Source organism: Tyto alba, unplaced genomic scaffold (genome assembly GCF_018691265.1).
Source record: "Tyto alba isolate M040663 unplaced genomic scaffold, T.alba_DEE_v4.0 Super-Scaffold_1, whole genome shotgun sequence".
NCBI lineage: Eukaryota > Metazoa > Chordata > Aves > Strigiformes > Tytonidae > Tyto > Tyto alba.
In genome coordinates, this window is record NW_024881261.1 from 29,111,306 (window position 1) to 29,132,916 (window position 21,611).

The window sequence follows — 21,611 nt, forward strand, 5'->3', positions numbered from 1 at the left end:
GGCTTGTTGCTGCTAAGGGAGACTACTCCCAAAGCTCTTAGAAGTTCAGCAGCAAAAATAACTTCACTCATGCTCTCTCTCTATATTGCATCAAGTCTAACATGTGGCTCCACATGAGTCTTATTGCAGTTTAATAACATATCTTCAGAGTACTGTGGATCAAAAGTGACTAACTGGTGGAAAGTGATTTCCTAAGCAAAGGAAAAATGCAGGTGTAAGGGCACTGAGAACTGTGAAATACTCTGTTTTGACCAAATATGTTAAGCAGGGGTTCAGCTCTGAGAATGTCCTGGTAAATACTTCTTCAGTAATTTCAGTTAGTTGATTCTGTTCAGTATTTGAGACTTTGAATTTCTACATCTTGGTTCAACTGGAATTTTCTTCTAAGTGAAGGATACAAGGAGAAAGATAAGAAAGTAGTTATGTGCACAGCTTAAGCTGCCTTTTTATAGGAATTGAGTGCTTACCCATTTGGCTTTTAGCACAAAAGAGCTGTTTCATAAACTGCTGTTTCTATGTGTTCCAGTTGATAATAAACCGAGGATATAAAAGCACAGCACTTGCAACTGGGCACCAGATGTAGCAACTGAGACACAAGAGTGGTCACAGGACAGATCCCCACTTTTTGGTGCAGAATTACTCTATTTGCAAAAATACACTGTTGTTATAAGATTTAATTTAAGTTCAGGAGTGTCATGTGATTATTTGTAATTGAGGGGTTTTCTTGTTGACTTAATTTTGGTTATTTTGACTCCTGTCCCATGCCCACCCCCCACCCTCAATGCTGCAGGACCAGAGCAGATGAGCATCAAATGTGCGTTGTGTTCTCTGAAGAAGAAAGTGTGGTAAAGGCCTTCCTGGGAAGTGTACACTCCCTAAGAAGGGCTATAAAGGGTCTGTGAGCTTTTTCTAGTCCTTGCTGCTTTTGTAGTCTTTTGAAGTAGTTCCAGGCCTGAAAGAAGGTAACCAGGGAGACTCCTGCTCCTTTGGAAGCAAATTCAGAAAGAGAAAAATGTGGGGAAAAATCTGCATGGTTTTAAGATTCTGGGAAGCTTGTCTCTTGGATATTTATTGAAGGAAAGACTTGAAGAACCAGCATTAACATCTGGAACAGAAGGGATAGGTTTAGATGTTAGGGGCATCACCCTGCTTCTGCTTGTTTACCTCTCCCTCTCTGCGTGTGTTACATTTGTTTTGAGATATTATGAAAAAGGTCAAATAGACTGTGCACCAGAAGGTCAGTGTCAATAAACCACAATTACTCTGCATCATTTGCAGAAGCTGTAAGTCAACCTCTACTCTTACTATTTTGGGGAGGGAGATAAGGTGGGATGAACACTTCCTTTTTTTTTTTTTTTTTTTTTTATTTGTCTGGTACACTAAGGAACAATCCACAGCCAAAATTCCACAAGGAATCTGGGAACTTCTAGCCTAGTTGAACATGTTTGTTTTGAGATAAGAATCACTTGTTACACAACCACCTCCTTAAAGGCTTTTGTTTCTAGGTCAGATGTTACATGTTAGTCTGAGGGGATCATGGTAATCCAGTTTAGTACAGAAGGCTGAAAGAGTTAAGGGGGTGATGAATGGAACCAGTCTAAGAGGTTTGTTCAAAGGAGAGGCATCTTGACCCAGTTTGACAGGGACTTCCTGATGTCTACCAGCAATAGAGCTGTTTGAGATAAAACCCAATTAGTTATTCTTAACAGAAACAGGAGGACCTTTTAACTTACAAGACACCAAATTTGAATAAATTGTGTGTATGATTGAACTTTAAGTTGAACTGAAAGCCCTCTGGCTGTTGAAGTGCACAAATTCTTCTGTTCCTCTGAAGCAAAACAGTGGAAAAAACAGGAGTTAACATCTCTTTAGTGTAATGAAGCTGACAGATCTGACTGCAATTTTCTGTTGTTAAAAAGAAACATACCTACCCCTTCTATTCTGTAGACCTCAGCATGTCCAGTGATTGTCAGAGTAATGAATTTATACTAGATAATGCAATTAACTAATTAAGTATGGACTTCTTAGTAGATGTGTATTCATAAGAGTTTCGGGCTGAGTTAATTAAGAGCAATGTTATCTCATGGGTAAACAGAATAGAAAGTAATTAAAGGTGGGAGAATTGTGTGCTCATAGGCAGGAATGGGTAAACATTGAATAATCTCCTACGTCTTTTTTTCTACTCTACACTTTGATACCTTTGATATAGAAATGAAAGCAGCTTTTTACTGGACTGGAATCAGTGCAAATTAATGAGTGCTAGATCTAAATTTTATATCATGCATATTAATTTGAAAAAGGATGCAAGTAGCTGCCATATCAAAGTGGTGTCTGCAGTGATATGAGTACAGCATTAAATGTAAGAGTGGGTTTTTTTTCCCCTTCTGTATAACTAATGAATTTGTGATTGTAATTGTTCTATACCAGCTGTCAGTTCCCATTGCAAAACAGTCATAATTTTTCTGATTCTGTTTTTGATCTATTTCTTGTTCCTGCACATAAACGTGGTTTGTACAGATTAATGTTCTAGAGCAGCTGCTCTGGTGATGTGAAAGAATTAGAACGCTTATCAAAAAACCTCAAACTCTACAACACTTCTTTTTCTGTTGTATTCTGGTAAGAAGCTAGATAAATGTAAGGATAAATTAAGATATTGTAGTAGATCATAACATAGTTCTGTTATTGTGGATGTTTCTCAAAATGCAACTATATGGACAGAGTGAATATTTCTGCCTTTGCATATCCACCTCTGTAAAACTGAATGGTGAGGTGATAATCCCATATTTCAATATGGAAAGTAAATTTAACATTTGAGCCACACCAGCAAGATAAACCTGTCAACATGTGTGTAGAGAGAATGTGTGACTGGTAGAAACCTAATTTCTCCTGCCCCTCTCCACCCCAGCTCCCTTTTATCCTTTAATATTCTCCAGTTCTGTTGATTTGCTTTCCTGCAATTTGGCACTGTAAATCCTTAGCCCGACTCTTTTCCATCATACTCATGTTTTGCTGGTATATCCCTGGTGGAAAACATCTTTCTTTTAGGCCTTTGCCATTTCTCACTGACTTGTCCAGATTCTTCCATTTGGTTAGTTTCTCATCTACCTCTGAGGCTGACTGGGTCAGTATGGAAGCCTTGCGGCCTCCAGCAATCACCTCTGATGGAAGATCTCCACATTGAGAGGAATGAGGTTAGCAAGACGCTTAGCCTGTAGTCTCCTTGCACATCTGTTTTCTTGCAGGGGGAGAGTAGGAGGGGGATGCATAGCTGACATCAGTAAACATTAGAAATTCCCTACCTTGACCATCTGCTAACATCCGTAGTGTTCCAAGAAGTTTAAACTGCACAGGAGGCATCTCTGACCTTAGAAGTGCTTGAATCCGTTCTGCCACGCCTTCCTCCAACATTTGAACCTTGTTAACAACTAGAAAATGGGAAAAAAAGATGTTGATGTGAAGCTCAGTAACTATACAAGCGTCTGAAAATATAGATACAACATAACTGTTGTTCTAAACTTCATGATCTCTTATGCTCTTAACAAAAAGTCCAACTTTCTGAGAGCACTCAGAAATGAAGTCAGGACTATCCAACTTATCTTTTGAGCTAAAAGATTCATAAGAATTGCTCTTATAATTTGATTACTTTTGATCTTAGACCTGCCTGGAATTAAGTACATAAAAAAGGATAAACACAGCATTGTTGTTTCTCTTCCTTTCTCTAGTTATAATAATTACCCATCCATTTGCCCACTCACATGAATAACCCTTTCCTATGCTTGCTCATCTTAACTGAACAGAGTGACAGAAGTGATTTAAATAGCCATGTTTTTTGAGAATGAATTTTCTATTTGAGCTATTCTTATATGAGCTCACTGATCCCCTGTTGTTCATGCCTTTGCTTCTGTGCTTTCCTAATTCTTACATCTTCGCTCCAGTCGTTAGTGCAGTAATCCCTGGTAATAATCAGAAGCTTGTCTGGAAAGAGTCTTAATGCTGCTTAACTGTGCTACCAAAAGCTGCTTCCTCCAGAGCAATTTTCTTCCCATCTTCTGTATGCCCTTTTTTTGAAAAGGGGGTGGTAGTGGGGGTGTAGGTGACAAGACATTGACTTTAGGGAGATAACTGTTCTATCCCTCCTTTCATTGGGCAAACTGAGAAGCAGATATTGTTAAATAACTAGCTCTTAATGTCCTTGTTTTTCAGTGGAACAGACTGACTCCATTCACTAGAGTGTAATGACTATTTTCAATTTTTTTTTTATAAGCACCTGTTCTCTTTTAAGATCACCACTTGAATTGACTTTTCCTGTGCCCATTTGCAAGTATTGGGCCATATATAATTCATATTTGTTTTACAAATTATTTGGATTTGCACTCTTTATTTATTTATTTATTTATTTATTTTTATTTTTTTCTTCCTGAGGTAGCTGTCTATATTGTTGAAAATGATAGTTTGTTCATTTCTAGAAGTGATGTACTATTGTGAAGGAATGTCTTACAGCTTCCATATTCTGATATTTTTATGAATTGGTAAGTAGAAGTACAGTGTAGGAATAGCATTTTAAGTGCTATGCATTGCCCACACACTTGGAAAGATCTAAAATGATTTGTAATAGGCTTGAACATAAGAGGTAACATAAATAGACTCTGTATTGATACACTGATATTTTATAATTTAGAGTTGAGCCTTTTAAAGTACAGCTGCAAAGAACATTGAGGTCTACTGGTACTATGTGTAGCAGGCAGTGATATAGGGGTAAAGTTGTAGGTTGCAACCACATTTTTTGGAGTTTTAGATTCTATAATCTTTGGTTTGTTAAGGAACTCCCAAGGAATGCGTGGGCTTGGTATTACAAAAAGTATTTGTTGAGGAATGTGGTTTGTTGTGAGTTGGGATGTGATCATCTCTGCTTGTTGTCAACAGAAACTACATCAAAAGTGCTGTCTTTCAGATGAGAATAATTAGTATCTTTGCTGCTTATAATCATTAAATCCTGTTGTACATACTGCAGGAGTGAAGTCAGGGAGAACTAAGCTAAGCATGGGACACCCCTAGGCTTATAGAAGAAAATCCACCTTTTCATTCTAATAAAGATAGTTACATTTTTGCCTACTAAGTTACTCTAATTTCAGCTGTATGGCTCTCTGATTTTTCATGATTCTATTATTTTCTTCAAATAACTCTGTGTTAGGTTGTAACTGCTGTAAGGTAGCTGGCTTGCATGGTCAAAATACTGTGTACTTTGTTAGCACCGAAAAGCAATTTGCACAGGCCTGTATCTGCTGATGTGAATGGTGCTAGAAAATCTCTTCACAGAGAGGTAAAATATACAGAGAAGCAGTGAGTGGTTTATGGTGTGAAATATGTTTATTAAAATGCTGAATAATCAGAACTGGCTGGTTATTATGATCCAGAGTGTGATAATACTGTAAGCCAAACTAAATAAATTACTTGAGAGCATATCAAAACTAAGTTGAAAGAAATAGGTGAAGTTCTGAAGAGGGCTCTCTGCAAGAAGTGGTTGAGTGTGTTTTAGTCTTTAAAAGGTAGTGGAGGCAAAGCAGCAACGAGTATATTCTGGGACTCTCACTGGTTCTAAGCAATGGTTATGTATAAAACTGTTAGACCAAGCATGCTGACTAGCTTGCATAAAACTGGCACACAACTTAATGTTCTTTTATTTTCAGAAAATAGCATTGGTGTCGTGCTCTTTTCTGGGGTACTGTGTAGCAATGTAAGGACCATGTTGCAGGGTGCTGGACTATTAAGTCTCTAGCAAAACATTTTTGGACTCAATTGTGCTTCACATGGAAGCAGGAAATTTGAGATGAGAAGCAGCACAATTTTCTGACGTGTATTAACAGAAAATCACAAGAGTAGAATCAGAATAGTTTGGGTTGGAAGGGACCTTTAAAGGATATCTAGTCCAACTCCCCTGCAGTGAGCAGGGACATCTTCAACCAGATCAGGTTGCTCAGAGCCCTGTTCAGCCTGACCTTGAATGTTTTCAGGGATGGGGCATCTATCGCCTCTCTGGGCAACCTGTGCCAGTGTTTCACCACCCTCATCGTAAAAAATTTCTGCCTCACATCTAATCAAAATCTACCCCGCTTTAGTTTAAAACCATTGCCTCTTGTTCTATTGCAACAGGCCCTACCAGAAAGTCTGTCCCTGTCTTTCTTACATGCCCCCTTTAAGTATTGTTACAAAGGCTGAATTTGCACGCAATATTGGCTTTATAGAAGAGGAGTAGATTTATGAAATTCCTACCAGCTGTGATGTGATGACTTAAACTTCAGAGTATGGGGTGGAGCTATAAACCCTGTTCTGCATTTTTGTCTTGAACTGCTGTATGCTGTTAATATGAAGCCATTTCAGCAGCTAACAATGACATTACACTTTATTATACTTAGACCCTTTATGTAGATAAGAAGTCCTGGTGAATTACTCAAATATATATGTCTCTGCAGGGGGAAAAAAGGTCAGTTGCCCCTCAGAATACGAGGGACTGGAATTGGTGACTTGGACAGAGCTACACAGATCTCCATTAAATGACCCATCTTTACATAGAATCACAGTAAGTCAATTGTCTTCAAACTCTGTACCTGGTATCGCAAGGTTTCGGAGTGCACTGAGTGCAGCATGTTGAACAGAGATGTCCCCACTCTCTACATGTTTCTCCAAAAGATCCAGGAGCTGATGTATGACTCCCAGCTGTACCATTCGTACACAGTTGCCATCTGAAGAAAGAGGCAAGACCAAGCAGGTGAGAGAGATGAGCACAATGATAGAAATTAATCATGCAGATTGAGAAGACAGGGAGTGTTTGCCTTGACTGTTTGCATTTCTGATAAGATTGAGACTATAGCTTTTGCATTGTTTTTTACAACCTTCAACTCTTTAGAGATAAGTGGACATCAGCTACCTGTGAACTGATGCTCTAGTAAAGCATACCTTGAGAGAGCTTTCTAGGGACAGTCTCTCAAATTCAAAGCCATGCACTGTCCAGTGAAATTATTCCTCAATACTACTTTATTTTCACAATGTATGTGGTGGAATACTGGTGGAATTTCCATTTTTCCACAGGAGAGCTTTAATACTCCAGTTTTGCTATTCTACTTGTTTAAGAGACTGTTGTGAAACCAGAGATCTTATCCAGCAGTGGTGAGTCTGGTTACTAGTTTTGTACCGCTGTTACTCATTGTACTCAGTCAAATAATTTGTCATTAACTAATCATTGAAAGTATCAGGCCTAGATTTTTCATATTTGTTTTGAGAAACTTCCTGAAATTAGAAGTCTAATTGTGAAGCACTCAGAACCTAGAGAGTACTGATCTGTTTAACACTAGTGAGAGAGCAGATTTGTACATCCCAAAGAATGACCATTTTGACCAGTACATGTTCTGCAATATTTTGTCATTGCATGTCTGTATGTCTCCCTCTCTCTTTGAGAACCTGCTCTGCAGAGGTGACAGCTCTTTTGTCATCAGAAGCTATGTCGTTCACCTTGATAGGAAATGAGGAAAGTGTTCCCTAAAGAGAAAAAGGAAATCCTCCATATTACAGTCTGCAGCTTTCCTGAAGAAAGTGTTTTGAAGATGCCATTTGGCAAATATTTTTCTGTTTTTCATCTCATGCAGATGAAGAAGCACGTTCCCGACACCAGTCAACACATCCTTATTGTTGTGCTGTTACCACGTGAATGCTGTTTGTTCAAATGTGGCAAAACAGTGTGAATGCTATATAGGAAGACCACTTCTTCACCTTGAGTGAACAATTATCCATGGAACTATACAGACTTGCTGCAAATACAGAATCTGGCCAAAAGTAGCTTTAGGTGCTTCTCATCGTACTAACTGCATGCCTGAGATGTACAGACTTCTAATTTTTCTGCGTACACCACTTAAAAATGGCTCTAGTAATTGTAACACATTTTTTGGTTTGAATGTTATTTCCACCCCAAAGTAGCAGAAACTCCTTCATGTTGTCTTTTGAACCGATATTGCCTACTATTCTTTCAATCTCTTAGCATTTCAGTTAGTAGCATATTTTCTCCCTTGTATTACTATATGTTAAATGAGAATTTGTCAAATGCTTATAAAATATAAGTGGATATTTTTGTAAGAGAACTGTCAGTCTGTGAAATAGTTCCAATTATACTCATGCAAAAATCTTTTGATAAGAATTTATGCACACACTTTAAAGCTGATGATTTTGCTTGCAATTCTTCAAATGTTCTCTTGCCTGGTCCTAATTTTTGGACATCAGAGTGTATGTGAAAAATTGCCCAGTTCTCTTTAGGAACAGGTTCTCTAGGTTCTCTTTTGTTCTGACAAAATTCTGCAGGTGAAATAGTTTTATGTAGACTAACCGTAATTGAACTTAATTTCTCTCCTCTCCCCACCTTTCAAACCAAAGAATGGCAGAGCACTTTTTTCCTCTTTTAGTAAAGCGTGAATAGGCAGAACCCATTAATGGTTACCTTGCTTTGATTATTACAGAGCTCCAAATTGGTTCTCTCTCCTATGGATTTTTGCTTGGATAGCAGCAGAACCTTCAATTTAATGGCTCATAGTTAAAGTCTAATAGGAACAGCCACTTTTATAGCTGAAAAAGCTGTCTGTCATATTTTCACTGCCTCAGAAGTAATTTGATGCTGAGATCAGATTTCCATAGGATTTTTTTTTTTCTCTTAGATTTAAGGCTGTGCATACATCAGTGGCACATACTGGGGCCTGAGAGGGATAATTCACTTTGTCCACATGAAACCTCTAATGGGGTTGTGAGGAAGATGAAGGGAGAAGAGTGAGTGACAAAGCAAGACATTCAGCTGAATAAATTGAAGATAGCCAGTTTAAGGACACCGAGGGCATTTCTGTGGCATTTGTAGAACTGTGATGCCCAAGGGCTGATTCGGAGCAAGGTATAAGGCAAGAAAGAAGGGGCATCTAGAGAGGATGTGGGGGGAGGTGGAGAGATGTGTATATGGTAGCTTGCTGTGAAAAAAAGAAAAACAAAAAACCAAACAAATGGGACTGACTAGCTAAACATTCAAACGGATGTGAGGGGTCGTTTATGATAATTAAGCATGTATTAATGCAGAAAGTTGAACAATGTTGAAAAAGCTCCTTTTTGTTAGTTGAATTTGATCCCGGTTCAGTAGCTATCAGTGAGAAAGGACAGAAGACATGGTGAGGTATCTTCTGCTGACTGATGCAGCACAGCATGCCTTCTAGGAGTCTGTTTATAAGAGTCTCTCTGTGTTTCTCTCTGCATAATATTAAGGCTCATTGCTTTCTATAATAGGAAAGTGTGAAAGATAAAATGGCTTATCTTGAGATTTCTTTTTTCCTCCTGATGTGTCTGAGTAACCCTCCCTTCCTGAAAGTGACTTAAAACCTAAAACATCAGTAACTACATCTTATTTTTTGTATTTTTAACACATGTATTTTCCATGAAACATTTCCAGAGTCTCCCCTCTAATAATGGGTGATTTAGGAAAAAAACAACCAACCAACCAAACAAAAAACCCCCAAAAAACCCCAAAGTAGAAAACTTGAATACCTGACCACCCCATTTTTCACAATTATGTCCCTCGAACTACTTCAATATCACTAGCATTTGTAATTTAAAGGTACAGAAGTCTCTACTCTGCAGATAAGCAAGAATGTTACTGTTTCAGAGCCAGGGAGCAACGAAAGCTAAAGTGTTGCTTTTCTCTCCACTCATAAAAAGTGGCTTTCCTTCTTTGAAGGGCAGAGAATAACCAACCTTCCCATTTTTTTGTAAAATTAGCAATAGCTGTTGCTCCTGTCTCTGTAGCTGCATGTGTTTGAATGTGATGCAAGTATCAATATTCTGGGAGGTGATATCACATCCCTTAGCAAAAAAACTTCTGCATGTACTTATCTGTAGTATGACAAATAGAGAGAACGTCTCATATCTGTTTATAATTTGACCCAAAGTGAACTGTTCTGTCTGTCTTTGGGGAGACTAGCATCAATGATGACTTAAAGATTGTTGTTACAGTTAATAATTTAAGACTTTTAAATTGGTAGTTGCTTTGGGATTGGGGGTGGTGGGATGCAGTATAAGCATCCAGTTCGTGATGTTTTATTCTTTAATTTATATTGCCTAAATTAGTACATCACAGAGCCACCTAAACTAAGTTGCTGTTAGGTCTTTAGCCTTTTTATGTTGTTCCTGAAATCAGCTTAAAGACTTAGTGAAAAATCTAGGTCAGCAGTGTGTGTAGTCTGTTCCTAATAGATAGATGCAGAACCTACCTTACAAGGAAGTTCTTACATTTAATTTATTAATCCAGATGTTTGAAGTATGTGCACAGATTTGGAATGGTGAATGAGGAAACATGAGTAGTTCAATTCCATGTGAACTTAATCTGATAATTAGCTTTGAATTTAAAACGGGCTCTTAAACCAGCTTAGAAAGTAAATTTATAGAAGCAGTGTGTGAACTGACAACCACAGGTACAGCTACAGTGGCCTGAAGTTCTTGTGTTTGTGTTATGTGCAGGAGCAGTCACAGTGGTATTAGATGACTTGAGCAACATATGTATATGCTTGAATGGAAGTATGGCAACACAAGCCTTAGGCTCCTATAAAAAGTGTGGTGTCTGAAAAGAATTCCCCTAAGGATTTTGAAGCAGGTTGTGTCCCTGTTAAGGAAATTAAAGCAATGGGGCAGATGGCAACTCCTCTGATAAGGGGAATTTTTGAGGTTGTTTCTTTTTGTATCTGGACTGTCAGCATTCTGTTTTTTTTTACCTCCAAGAAGCAGAGAGACAATGAGATCCGATGCAGCCTTCACAATGCATGTATCTTCAGCTTGTGAACTACCCTGGAGCCTCAGCAGGATCTCGGACAGCACCTCTTGCACGCCTGCCTCCACCAACTGCACTTTCAGAGCATCTGTAGAGATCACAGTAAAAGCACACTAAAAGCTTCTTGGGTCTTTGTTGAGGTGTTTCAAACTAGGAAGCTAAGTCCTTGAACCTTAGCCAGTTTTTCAGGTGCAGCCACTGTTTTGGGTTGGTCTGTAACAGACATTCTGGTGCTAGGATGACACCAAGGCAGAATAAACAGAGCTTCTGCATTGATCTTTGACATTTCTTGTATGGCCAGTCATGAGTTTTCATTTCTTTAAAATCTACATCAGGTATCTAGATATTTTTAGTGGACTCTTGTTGGTGCTTGTTACACCACTGCATAGAGTAGACACCTATGATGTTGGTTGTAATTTTTTAGTACAAAAACAATCTGTCCAGTCTGCTTTCCTGTTACACACCATGGAGAAATATGAGTTTTAATCTGCTTTCTTATGGATCCACTGAAATAGAGTGGAATACTAATCTCTTCTTCCTCTCTTTGTTGCCTCACCTATTAAGCTTCAAAATCTTGCTTAGGACAGATTTCATATGTTCTTGTGGCTTATTTTCACTGAAGGGATTGCTGGTTCCATTAGTAGGATCCGATGGCAAACTTGGAGTTTAGAGCTTACGCTAAGTACCAGTACCCTGTTGGCCCTCACTCCCCCATGATGAAAGGAGCCTTACCATTTTCTGCAAGTGCTTGCAGGATCTCAAAGACAATTTCTAACCTCTCATGATTCTCTGCTCTTCTCAGTTGTTTCACCAGCTGTTCAGCAACCTTTGTCTTGCTTAGGGCTTCCTTGGCTGTATCTGTGTATATGATAAAGTCAGGATTTGAATGTTTCTTTATCTGATTAAATAGTAAAAGCATATCTCCCTACAATCTGAAGTGTTTAGACGCTAGTTTGTTTTTGAATGCTGCTTCATAGTGCTTTATAGACACTTCTGTCCAGCACTGAGACAGCAAAGCTCTGCTCCGTTCATTCTCTTCCCGCCCCTTCTTTCTTAAATAATATTTTTGTGAGATTCCTGTGGCTGTGGTCTTATAGCTGTCAAATTAATCCTGGCTTAATTCTGCTGACTCTTATAAATCCACCTGTAGTATGATTATTTAATATATCAAATTGGCAAAGACCAGTTTGCTGTAGTAGTATATTTTCTGCCTTGATTAGATGGTTCTAGCCTTGCTGGGATCCTCAACATCTACAATGTGTATGTTAACAAAGGTCAAATTCTTTTAAAGCTTGCTGCTGTCTGATGTAGAACACATTTGAATGGGATATGGTATTAAGTAATATAAGAGGTCTATAAAGGACAGACCTCACTAGAGGATGATATGACAGTGTGATACCATACTCCCTTCCCTGCCTCTCCCCATAAATGCAGGAAGCCTTAGATCAAATTTTAGACCATATCCAAAGGGTAGTAATAATTTTCTACTTGGGATTTTTTTTTCCATTATTACTCACAACTTGTGTGAAGTAGGGCAAATGTATTTTAAATCAGTGGAAATGCCTTTGGTTTGAAACTAATGTGGATGAAAAGGGAAGCTGTTTCATTAAGGTATATAAACTTAATTATGAAATAGAAATAATTTTTTAATAAATGAGTATTTAATGTACCATATCTGAAGTAGTTGAAACTGTCAGTTTACTACATGTAATGTTGCCCTCTGTACTTTTCTATAGCTCAAAAGCTGTCTATTAAATCTTAATTGTTTTAATATAGTACCAGCAATTGCTTGTACCCCAGGAAAAAGTAGTTACTTCTCCAGTACAGATACTGTTGCTAGTCCCTGATTAGGTATCTGTAGTGTTTGAAAAACAAAACCAAAAATACAGGCAAGCAAAGAAACAAAAAGCCAATCCAACCCCAATAACCCAACAAAAATGACCCCCCACAAAAACCCCAAAACCAAAGCAAAAAAAAAAATATCCCACAGACCTGTGGGTGTTCTGCATGTACATGGAAAGGCAGTGACAGTGTGAAGATGATATTTTGCTCCAAGATACAAAAACATTTACTTACCAAAGTCTGCAAGATTGCATAAGGCCAATAGATCAACATGGACAAGTGGTTCACTCTCAGCATAATCGGTTAATATTCGGACTAGGGATGTGATTACTCCTACCTTCACCAGCTCTTCCTGAAGATCCCCTGGTAAGAGTAAGCATAGAAGTTAAAGGTCATTAAATAGGGACCAATTAAATCAGTAACAAGGGTCCACCTGAGGGAGTTTGCAGCAGTATAGTTGGGTTCTTTCTTGCACAGTTAGAATTTGTACAGCTTTTGTGCTGTGGGTTCAGACTAATGCATGTGTCTGGGAAATGCAGGTTCAGGACAGAGTTGCTAAACCTCCTGGTTCTACTTTGACTCAAGGAATTAAGCCATTGTAAAAATATATAAGGACAATTGCATGAGCATCTCTGCTACTAGTGTGGTTTGTAAAGTGAGTTCTGATGGACTGTATATCTTGGTATGTATCTTAAAACTGAGAGAGGAACAGACAGTTGGCTTACTTCTCTCAGGGAATAGCAATCTCAGCTGCCTTGTCCTGCTTCTGTTCGGAAGGACAGGTAGATGAAAGGGACTGGAAACCCCAGATACAGCATAGTCTAGTGATGACTCTGCTTTCAGGGGTCAAGTGTTCTGACTTGTACAGTAAACGTCCATATACCTGCTTCTTACATGTTAGAATAATGATTTTTTTTTTTTCCCTTAAAAAAATTCTTTCTAAAACAAGACACTTCACCAACCTGGGCTATTATAAGATACCACTGAGAGACAGACTGCTTTTAAGTTGTTCTGGGGGAGTCATCCTCTTCCAGTTTTTTGAATGTTAGTTGCTCAGCACGTAGGGAGTCTTGAAGTGCTTGAATTCAAGATATCTTTGGAATTTTTATAGGCTAAGGTGCTCAAGCAGCTGTAAATTCATGTGACTTAAGGGAAGTGAATAAAGTAAGTAAATATTAATTTGATCTTGATTCTAGTATACTAATTACAGTTGTCTCTCTCCACATGCAGAATTGCTGAGGAAAAACACTGATGACTTTTCTTTCTTTTTGTAGTTTGTCTTGTAATGAATGAAAGCTTAATATCTAAACTGATTTTGAGAATGACAAGAACTATGAAGTACCATGTTGGACAGTGATGGTTGCTTAACAGTAGTAATGCTGGTGTACAGTAGTTGCATAAGCCTTGCATATAATCATATGGGGAAGGTTTTTTTTTTAAACTATTATGTGGCATTCCTTGGCAAATACATGTAATTTGCAGGGGACTAGTAGAGTCTGTACGAGGTACCTATCACACTTGGATTTCATAGGAACAGCGTGGGGAGGCAAACATAGCTTTCTAGATAAAGCTATGCAGGTCCACAGTAGAAAGATAAGAGAAGATAGGTTGAAGGCAGAGGGAAATGGATAGAAGATACTGGGTGAAAAGCTCCATATTACCTCCAGTATGCAATAAATACTTTTGGTCAGTCTGAGAATTAAAGATTAAAAAATTCTTAAACTCTTAGGGTAAGTAAATGAAAAGGGTTTAATTTGTGAGACCACCAGGCAAGCTAGTGTACTGTCTTTCTGGAAAAATCTGGAGCACAAAGATCTCCTATATGCAAGCAATGTCCTCAGAGAAGACCATTCCTTGTATAGATAAATATCTCAGTATTTTTTATTGTTTAGTGTATGTGTTTTCTGACACACTTTTTAAACAAATGTTTTGCTTTATAGACGCTATTATTACTTTGGAAGAAAACAAAGCTATTCGGGATTTGGGCCCAAGGCAGTTCTGCAAAATTAAGATATGTATGAGGCTGTGCTACTCTTGTAGTTGCAGAGCAGTTCTGACAAAGATGTGTCACCTTGAAGTCAAAAATACAGGGGGGAAACCCAAACTAGGAGGTGTTTGGGATGCATTCAACCTAGTATCTGTGAGCTATGTGAATTGTATATCTAACTGGAGGCTGAAGTGCATTGTGTGTTCAGGGACCATAAAATTATTATGAGCAACAGGTTACAATGCCTTATAAAATAATGCCTTACAGCTAGGGAAAATAGGATTCTCTCAAGTCGATACTTACGATTATCATAACAGATACGGCCAATAGCCCTCCCAGCATGAAGCAACATTTCTTGGTCTGTGCTCTCCAGCAAAGGTAACAAAGTTAGAACCAAATCTGCTTCAATACATGGTTTCTTCATTTCCTCTGTGTAGGTAAATGAGAGGGACGTGTGGGGTTTTTTTGACATGTTGAAATGAAACAATTGCAATTACAAGACTAATAGCTAGTAACCATGAAACAAAACTCAAGAGTGGAAACATACAACTAATGTGCTGTAGTATGGCTTGTAGTATCACTTTAGTACAACATACCATTCTTGGCTATCTCTGAAAGCACCTGGGCTGCTTTCACTGCACATCGTGGATTGCCCTTCAGGATTTTTGCCAAAGTCAGGAAGATCCCACTCTCTCTGAGTAGGCTGAAGGATCTGTGCTCTGTAATGATAAGAGCGTTAACAATACCAGCAGTAAATTTGCAACTGTTTTATTTACAAGTTGCTTTGTTTCCTAGGGTTCTGAGTAGATATGTGTGGGATCCAAGGTTCTGATTTAACAAAATACTTAAAGGCTCTCTCAGTCTAAATATATAGGAACAGTTATCTGCTTGAATTGCAGCAAGTGTAGTTCCAGCTGATTATTCCGCTTCATGCTGAATTTGAAGCACAGGTGGCAAAGCAAAGAGGAAAGCAGTTTCATCTTCTCTGACTTTAAGGGGATGCTTACATAAGGCATGGGAAGTCAGGGATTAAGATTCTATTCCTGAGGTATGGCCTAGCAATTAATTTTGTAGGTAGGCACAACATCTTTCATTAGACTAGCAATTAGAACAGTCAATTCCCTTCACCTTTTTTTTTTTTTTTTGTCAAAAATACGGCTAATTGTCCTTAAGGTACTAAATCACCATCTGCCAGGAGATTCAAACAATTGCAGGTTTATGTAATTTCAGGAGAATGTGCAGAGACCTGAAAGACTTTCTTACAAGGAGACTAGGAACTACCTTTTAAAATTCCTGACCTGGTAGGGTTGCCCCAATTTAATCCTACGAGTTTGTAGTAAATAGAATATTAAATTTGGATTTTCTTGGCAGTTTCAGGTGTTCTAGTGACCAGCAGCTTTATCTGGTTACAGGTAGATTTAAAAGGACACAAAGAGAAAGGAAAGCAACAATACAGGCTGAGGACAGCTATAGTTCCAGCAGCAATCAGTTCTTCTATAATAGAGATCATCACAATAGACAAAAAGCTCCAGTGAATGCTTTTGGATTTTGCTAATGGTTAAATAGTGATCTGGAGTGATACTTAGCTATCTTCAGTAAGAGCCAAGAGAATCCCATTCAGGCTTTCAAGGATCTGGTCTTCAGCCTCTGTGTCATCTCCACAGAGCCCAAGGTATTCCAGGTGCTGACTCAGGGTTTCTAAACAGAATGGGATAGAAAACTGTGGTGAGCCACTATGGAAGATAATCCTAGTTGCTTCTGGTATTTCTGTTCAGTGATGATGGCTGACCAGAAGATATCTCCTGAAGGGTCCAGATCTAAATATGCTCATTAAATATCAAATTTAATCCAAGAGCATGAAGGCAAAGGCTTGGTCCACTTCTCAGCACATAGCTCTTGTGCAGGCATAAACATGCAGAGGTAAATTCTAGCTGGAAAAAGGAATTAACATACAAAAACTGTGGCAGAGTTTGAGGTGGGGAGAAGAGAGAAATAATTAGAGAACCCAAATTAAGCCCATTATTTCTAAACACCTCTTTATGATAAAACTAGTGCTTGCAGTTCAACTAGCTGTGTACCTAGTCTGATAGTGGCCAGTAGCAGGTACTGAAGGAACACAAGAATAAAACAGGTATGTCATATATGTCTCCTTTAGTTTCTGGCAACCTTGGTCTTTAGAAACATACCTAGTATTTACATCAATATATTTAATACATTTTGAAGGACATTTATTCCATAACTTTTCAATTACCTCTTTAATATATTTCATACTTTTTATCTCCACAGCACACTATGACATTAAGTTCCACAGTTTCACTGTTGTAAGAGAAGATACTTCCCTTTGTTTTAAAAAAACTACTGAAGAGCTCAATGGCGGTTGAGTTTCTGTAGTAAGAGAAAGGAATGATTCTTCACTACTTGTCCTTCCAATGCTTGTTATAATTAGCTGGATTTTTATTATATCCCTCCTTTGTAATTCTTCTGCAAATTAATTTAATATTTTATTGACAGGAGCTTTAAGAAGTTCCTTATCTTTTTCCAGTCTACTTTTATTCTTTTTTTTTTTTTTTTAGGTGAGGAGCTAGAATTTGAAAGTGTTTTCAAGATAGGGGTGGACTGGGATTAAGACAGCGATTATAATGTTTTGTTTTCAACTTTTAAAATTCTTTGTCTATTTGAGAATGTGGTTGGTGCAGCTGTTCAAAATGACTCTATCTCTTCTGGGCAGAGGGAGTTAATTTAGACCCCACCATTACTCATAGTTAGGTCATCTTTTCCTCATGTATGTTGTTCTAAATTTACAGACACTGAACTTGATGTGCCTCTTTATCCCAAGTCATACAGGATGATAAGATGTTTCTGCAACTCTCTACAGTAGATTTTAATTTGAAATAATCCAAAAACTCTTTACAATTCTGATATTTCTAGATTGTTTATGAATATATTGAATGACACAGGTTCCAGTAAAGGTAACCTCTAATAATTTTGGCTCTCTATTATGAAAGGAATCTTTATTCTGCCTTTCAGACTTCATCACATAGCCTTCTCTCATATCCCAAGATAGTTTAGATGATAAACCTTATTTCAAGGTTTGTAGAAGTCGCGATGCATTGTTAACAGTATCTCCTTTATTGGGCATTACTTGCCGCCACAGAAGTCATATAGACTCTCTCCTTTCTTATCATACCTGTGTTTAGTAATTCTGTGCTTTACTATAATTCTACAATTTACCTATTCAGAGATCAGATTTCTCCACTTTAATTTCCTGCATTCCTTGGAACTGTTTTTGTAAACTCATGCCACTCTTACTGCTTTCCACCTTATTAATCCTGTAGTTGATTTAAATGTCACTCTGCATGTCACAGTTAATGATTTGACAATTCTTTTTTTTTAATTCCTTAGAAACTCTGGGGAAATAACATACAGTGCGGACAACTGTTTACCATTCATTTTATTGATTTGTTCTAAATCCTTTGCCCTTTCAATCTGAAGCTTCTTCCATCTACTTCCTGAAGACAAAAAGACCTAAAGTGGTTGAAATTAATATAAAAATAATGCTGGAAAACTGGTGGCTGAAGTAGTTAACTTATAGTAGCATATAATGTAAAGTACTACCAAAACTGTGGTAAAATAGCATTTCTACTTCACAGACTATTTAATTGAAAAAGATGAGCCTAGAAGTTCTTCAGCTGAGGATTAATAATTCATCGTTTATTTTTGTCTGATGGATTCACTATTTAGTGTTTTCTTAAGGTATCCATTAGTTAATGTGAGGGTTTTTTAAAATTAGAATGCATGAATTTAGTGCATACAAGAATTTATTTCAGAGGAACCAGAAGTATCTTGAGCTGTTTTGAAGAGAGGGAGAATTAAAGGGAGAGGAAGTAGAACATAATTAAAGGCTGTTATTGTTCATTGAGAAGAAAAATTCTTTGGCTTAAAAAAGTAAAAGCAGTTATTTAAGAACAACAGCAATTTTGTGCTTTAAAGAAGGTGCCGTCCTTAGAAAAATGGCTGGATTCATCAGGTTAAAAATCTGCATGGGGAAACTTAAATATTCTTTATTCTGCATAAGAGACTGAGGCTGTACGTATTGATGTCTCTTGGAAAGGCTTTGTAGTTGAAAGTAACTGTGTTTTTCTAGTTTCTTCAAAATCATATGCTAAGGGCAACACAGGCATAAAACTGATAAGAGAGCAATGGTTTCTAAAAAAGTAGATGACTTTGTATTTTGCCTTTTTTTATTAACAAAAACAGGCTGAAAACTCCTAGTACAGATGTACAACAAGGATGATTTTCTTTGACCTGCTTTAAAAAATTAACATTAATCACTGGTTTCCATTTCTGTCCAGTTCTCCTGCCATAATTTGCTGAATATATGATTTTGTATGAAATAAGTACATGTAGAATGCATTTTTCTTACAAAAAAAAAAAAAAATAATCACCTGAGCAACCTGACAGTTGAATTTGCTTTGATCTTAAAGTAGGTCTAGTGGGAGTGGGCAGAAGGCTACAACTGCTGATAGAGCAACATGAAATAAATTAAGAAAATGAAACTGTGAGAATGAATTACCTACTAAACTCTGACTTCATCCTTATCAAGATCCAAAGTGTTTTGGCATGAGGTAATGCATTTAACCTGTAGTACTCTATTTTATAATTAGAGCAGTAGTGATATTTGCAACTACCCTTCTAACACAGTTAGGATATAGAGAGAGATGAAAAGGCAACCGGATCTCTTAAGTTGGAGGAGGTTGTTTTACAAATAGCAGGGAACAATCTGTACTACTGGTCACTCATTAAGTTGGTATAGTGGTAATTAGAAATCCAGGTGCTTTGTTATTTCTCCAGAGAGTAGACCAGTAGAATAACACCATATGCACGATGACAGACAAAGTCCTTGTAAAATATCCCTCTGGTTACAGTCAGCAGTGTTGTGAAATTAGTACTATAAGCAGCAGAATTGACCAAGTAGCTGACTAAAAAGCTATTTTTATAAAAGGCAATATGTAACAGTAATAGTCTTGAAATACTGAACCCTTTTCTCAGATACTCAGAATTTTCTGTTATATGTCTTTTATAAAAACTTGATTAATTTAATCAATATGGGACTGATTCCTCAATACTCATTGTCTTTAAGTCCATGCTTATGAAGTGGAATTGAAGCAGACACTGTAAAACAGTTATTTTTGTGGAGAGGCAATAATAACAGCACACATACAGATTGTAAAGACTAAAATTGGCCAGAAAAGGATATTTCTGTTTTGTGGAAAACTGTGAGTTGTTAACATTTTGTTTCCTCCCATGCTGGAACAAAATGTCGACATGGTGGAACTTCAGGCGAAGCAGAAAAATTTGTTTCAGGTTTTTTTTGCAAAAGTGGTTCTTCCCCAGGCAGGGGCTGCCTGGCCTGCTGCCCAGCCAGCTGGTGGGCAAACTGGAAAGAAGCCAGCTGGGCTAGCCAGCTGGTCGGGCAGCAGGGAGTGCCTGCCCGCCTGGCTTCTGAGGGGGGTTTTAGCAGAATAAACATGTTCTCAAGGAATATTTTTTGTTTGCTTGAATCAGCATTTATATCAGAATATTGTTGATCAGCTTTAGTAATTCGCTGTAGAAGCAGGGGAAATGGTCTTAGGCTCTGGTCTGGAAAGCTGTAATTTTGCTTTCTCAATGGTTACCTGCAGGGTCTGAAATTAGAAATCTCTGGAGATTGAAGTACAAAAGACTTTCTTCCTGAGCTGAAGGGCTAGATTATAAATTTGCGCATAGATCTGTGCATGAGCTACTGAGTAGAGGCATAGGAACCAGCCTTTTGCTGTGGGAGTTGTTTTTTGATCATCATAACGAGTGCAGAAACAATAATGCAGAAAACATGTTGCACCACAGATTTCATTTGGCTTCTGCAGTTGGTGATAGATCCATGAGGCATGAGCTCTTTAGATCTCTTGGACCATTGCTGTGTCAATTCCCAGTGCAAGTTTTGACCTATAAACTTCTCAGGGAGTGAGAAAGAAGGAATTCCACATATCTTTATATTTTTCAGTGACTGATTATGCTGCCCCTAAACCAGCAATGCCTTATCTTTTTTTTTTTTTTTTTTTTTTTTTTCCATTTTATAGCCTTTCACATGTGTAGGAGCTATTTTCTATTTTTTTTTTTTTTTCTAGAGGAAATATAGATCATATCTTGCAATACCAAATGCTACATTCGGTATCATTTATTACTGTTTGGATCCTGAGCAGTGTGAAGTCAGTGATTCAGTATGTTTGAGGGCTTGAAAAAACTTCTTTCAGTTGAATGCCTAGCCTTGTGTATGCACCTTCAGTATTTTTTAGAAGATTCTTCCATGGACTTCTATTATTATTATTATTCAAAGCTGGAAAATAAGTTAGTGTATTCTTCTAGAACATAAAGATGTGGTAATTGTTTACAATAGAGGTCCATTTAGCTCAGTGTAATGTCTCTAGTAATAGATGATTAAAGAACAGTAAAAGAAGACAGTACATATCCTTTCCTTGGTATCCTTTCTCAACTTTTAGTAATCAACTCTTTAGGGATTTTCTTTTCTGGAAGTTTCATCTTGTTTAATTGCACTTAAATTCATGAAAGTATTTATTTTGAACTTGTTTGTAATTTAGCTTCCAGAACATAGATGGGTTGATGAGTTCCACAAAGTAATTTTGGATTGAGAGAGAAAATAACTCATTCTTGTTTTCTTTTGTTGAAATCATCACCAGGGCAGGGAACAAGTCTATATTAAACACATCCTGTATAATAACTGAGGGGTAAGATTCCATGTTGATAAACTGCTGGAATTCTGCAGGACCAGAGTAGCTGCAACGCATAACAAGATCCTGAAGAAACTAAAATTTCAAGTCATAATACTGTCAAATAGCTGTTGGATCTAGCAATTTAATAATAAAAAATGAAAAGTTGACCTGCATT

At 37.6% G+C, this 21,611-nt stretch overlaps 1 protein-coding gene across 1 annotated transcript in view; it reads right to left on the reverse strand.

The window, feature by feature from the left end:
• LOC104360131 (rap1 GTPase-GDP dissociation stimulator 1) overlaps positions 1–21,611 on the reverse strand; it is a 38,873-nt gene that overhangs the window by 8,489 nt on the left and 8,773 nt on the right. The window contains exons 2-9 of the mRNA XM_032994091.2: positions 16,257–16,367; positions 15,266–15,388; positions 14,973–15,098; positions 12,917–13,045; positions 11,573–11,698; positions 10,785–10,928; positions 6,606–6,740; positions 3,300–3,425 (exon numbers count right to left, since the gene is read on the reverse strand). Coding sequence (XP_032849982.1) covers positions 3,300–3,425; positions 6,606–6,740; positions 10,785–10,928; positions 11,573–11,698; positions 12,917–13,045; positions 14,973–15,098; positions 15,266–15,388; positions 16,257–16,367 — 1,020 coding nt within the window. The remainder of the gene's footprint in view (positions 1–3,299; positions 3,426–6,605; positions 6,741–10,784; positions 10,929–11,572; positions 11,699–12,916; positions 13,046–14,972; positions 15,099–15,265; positions 15,389–16,256; positions 16,368–21,611) is intronic.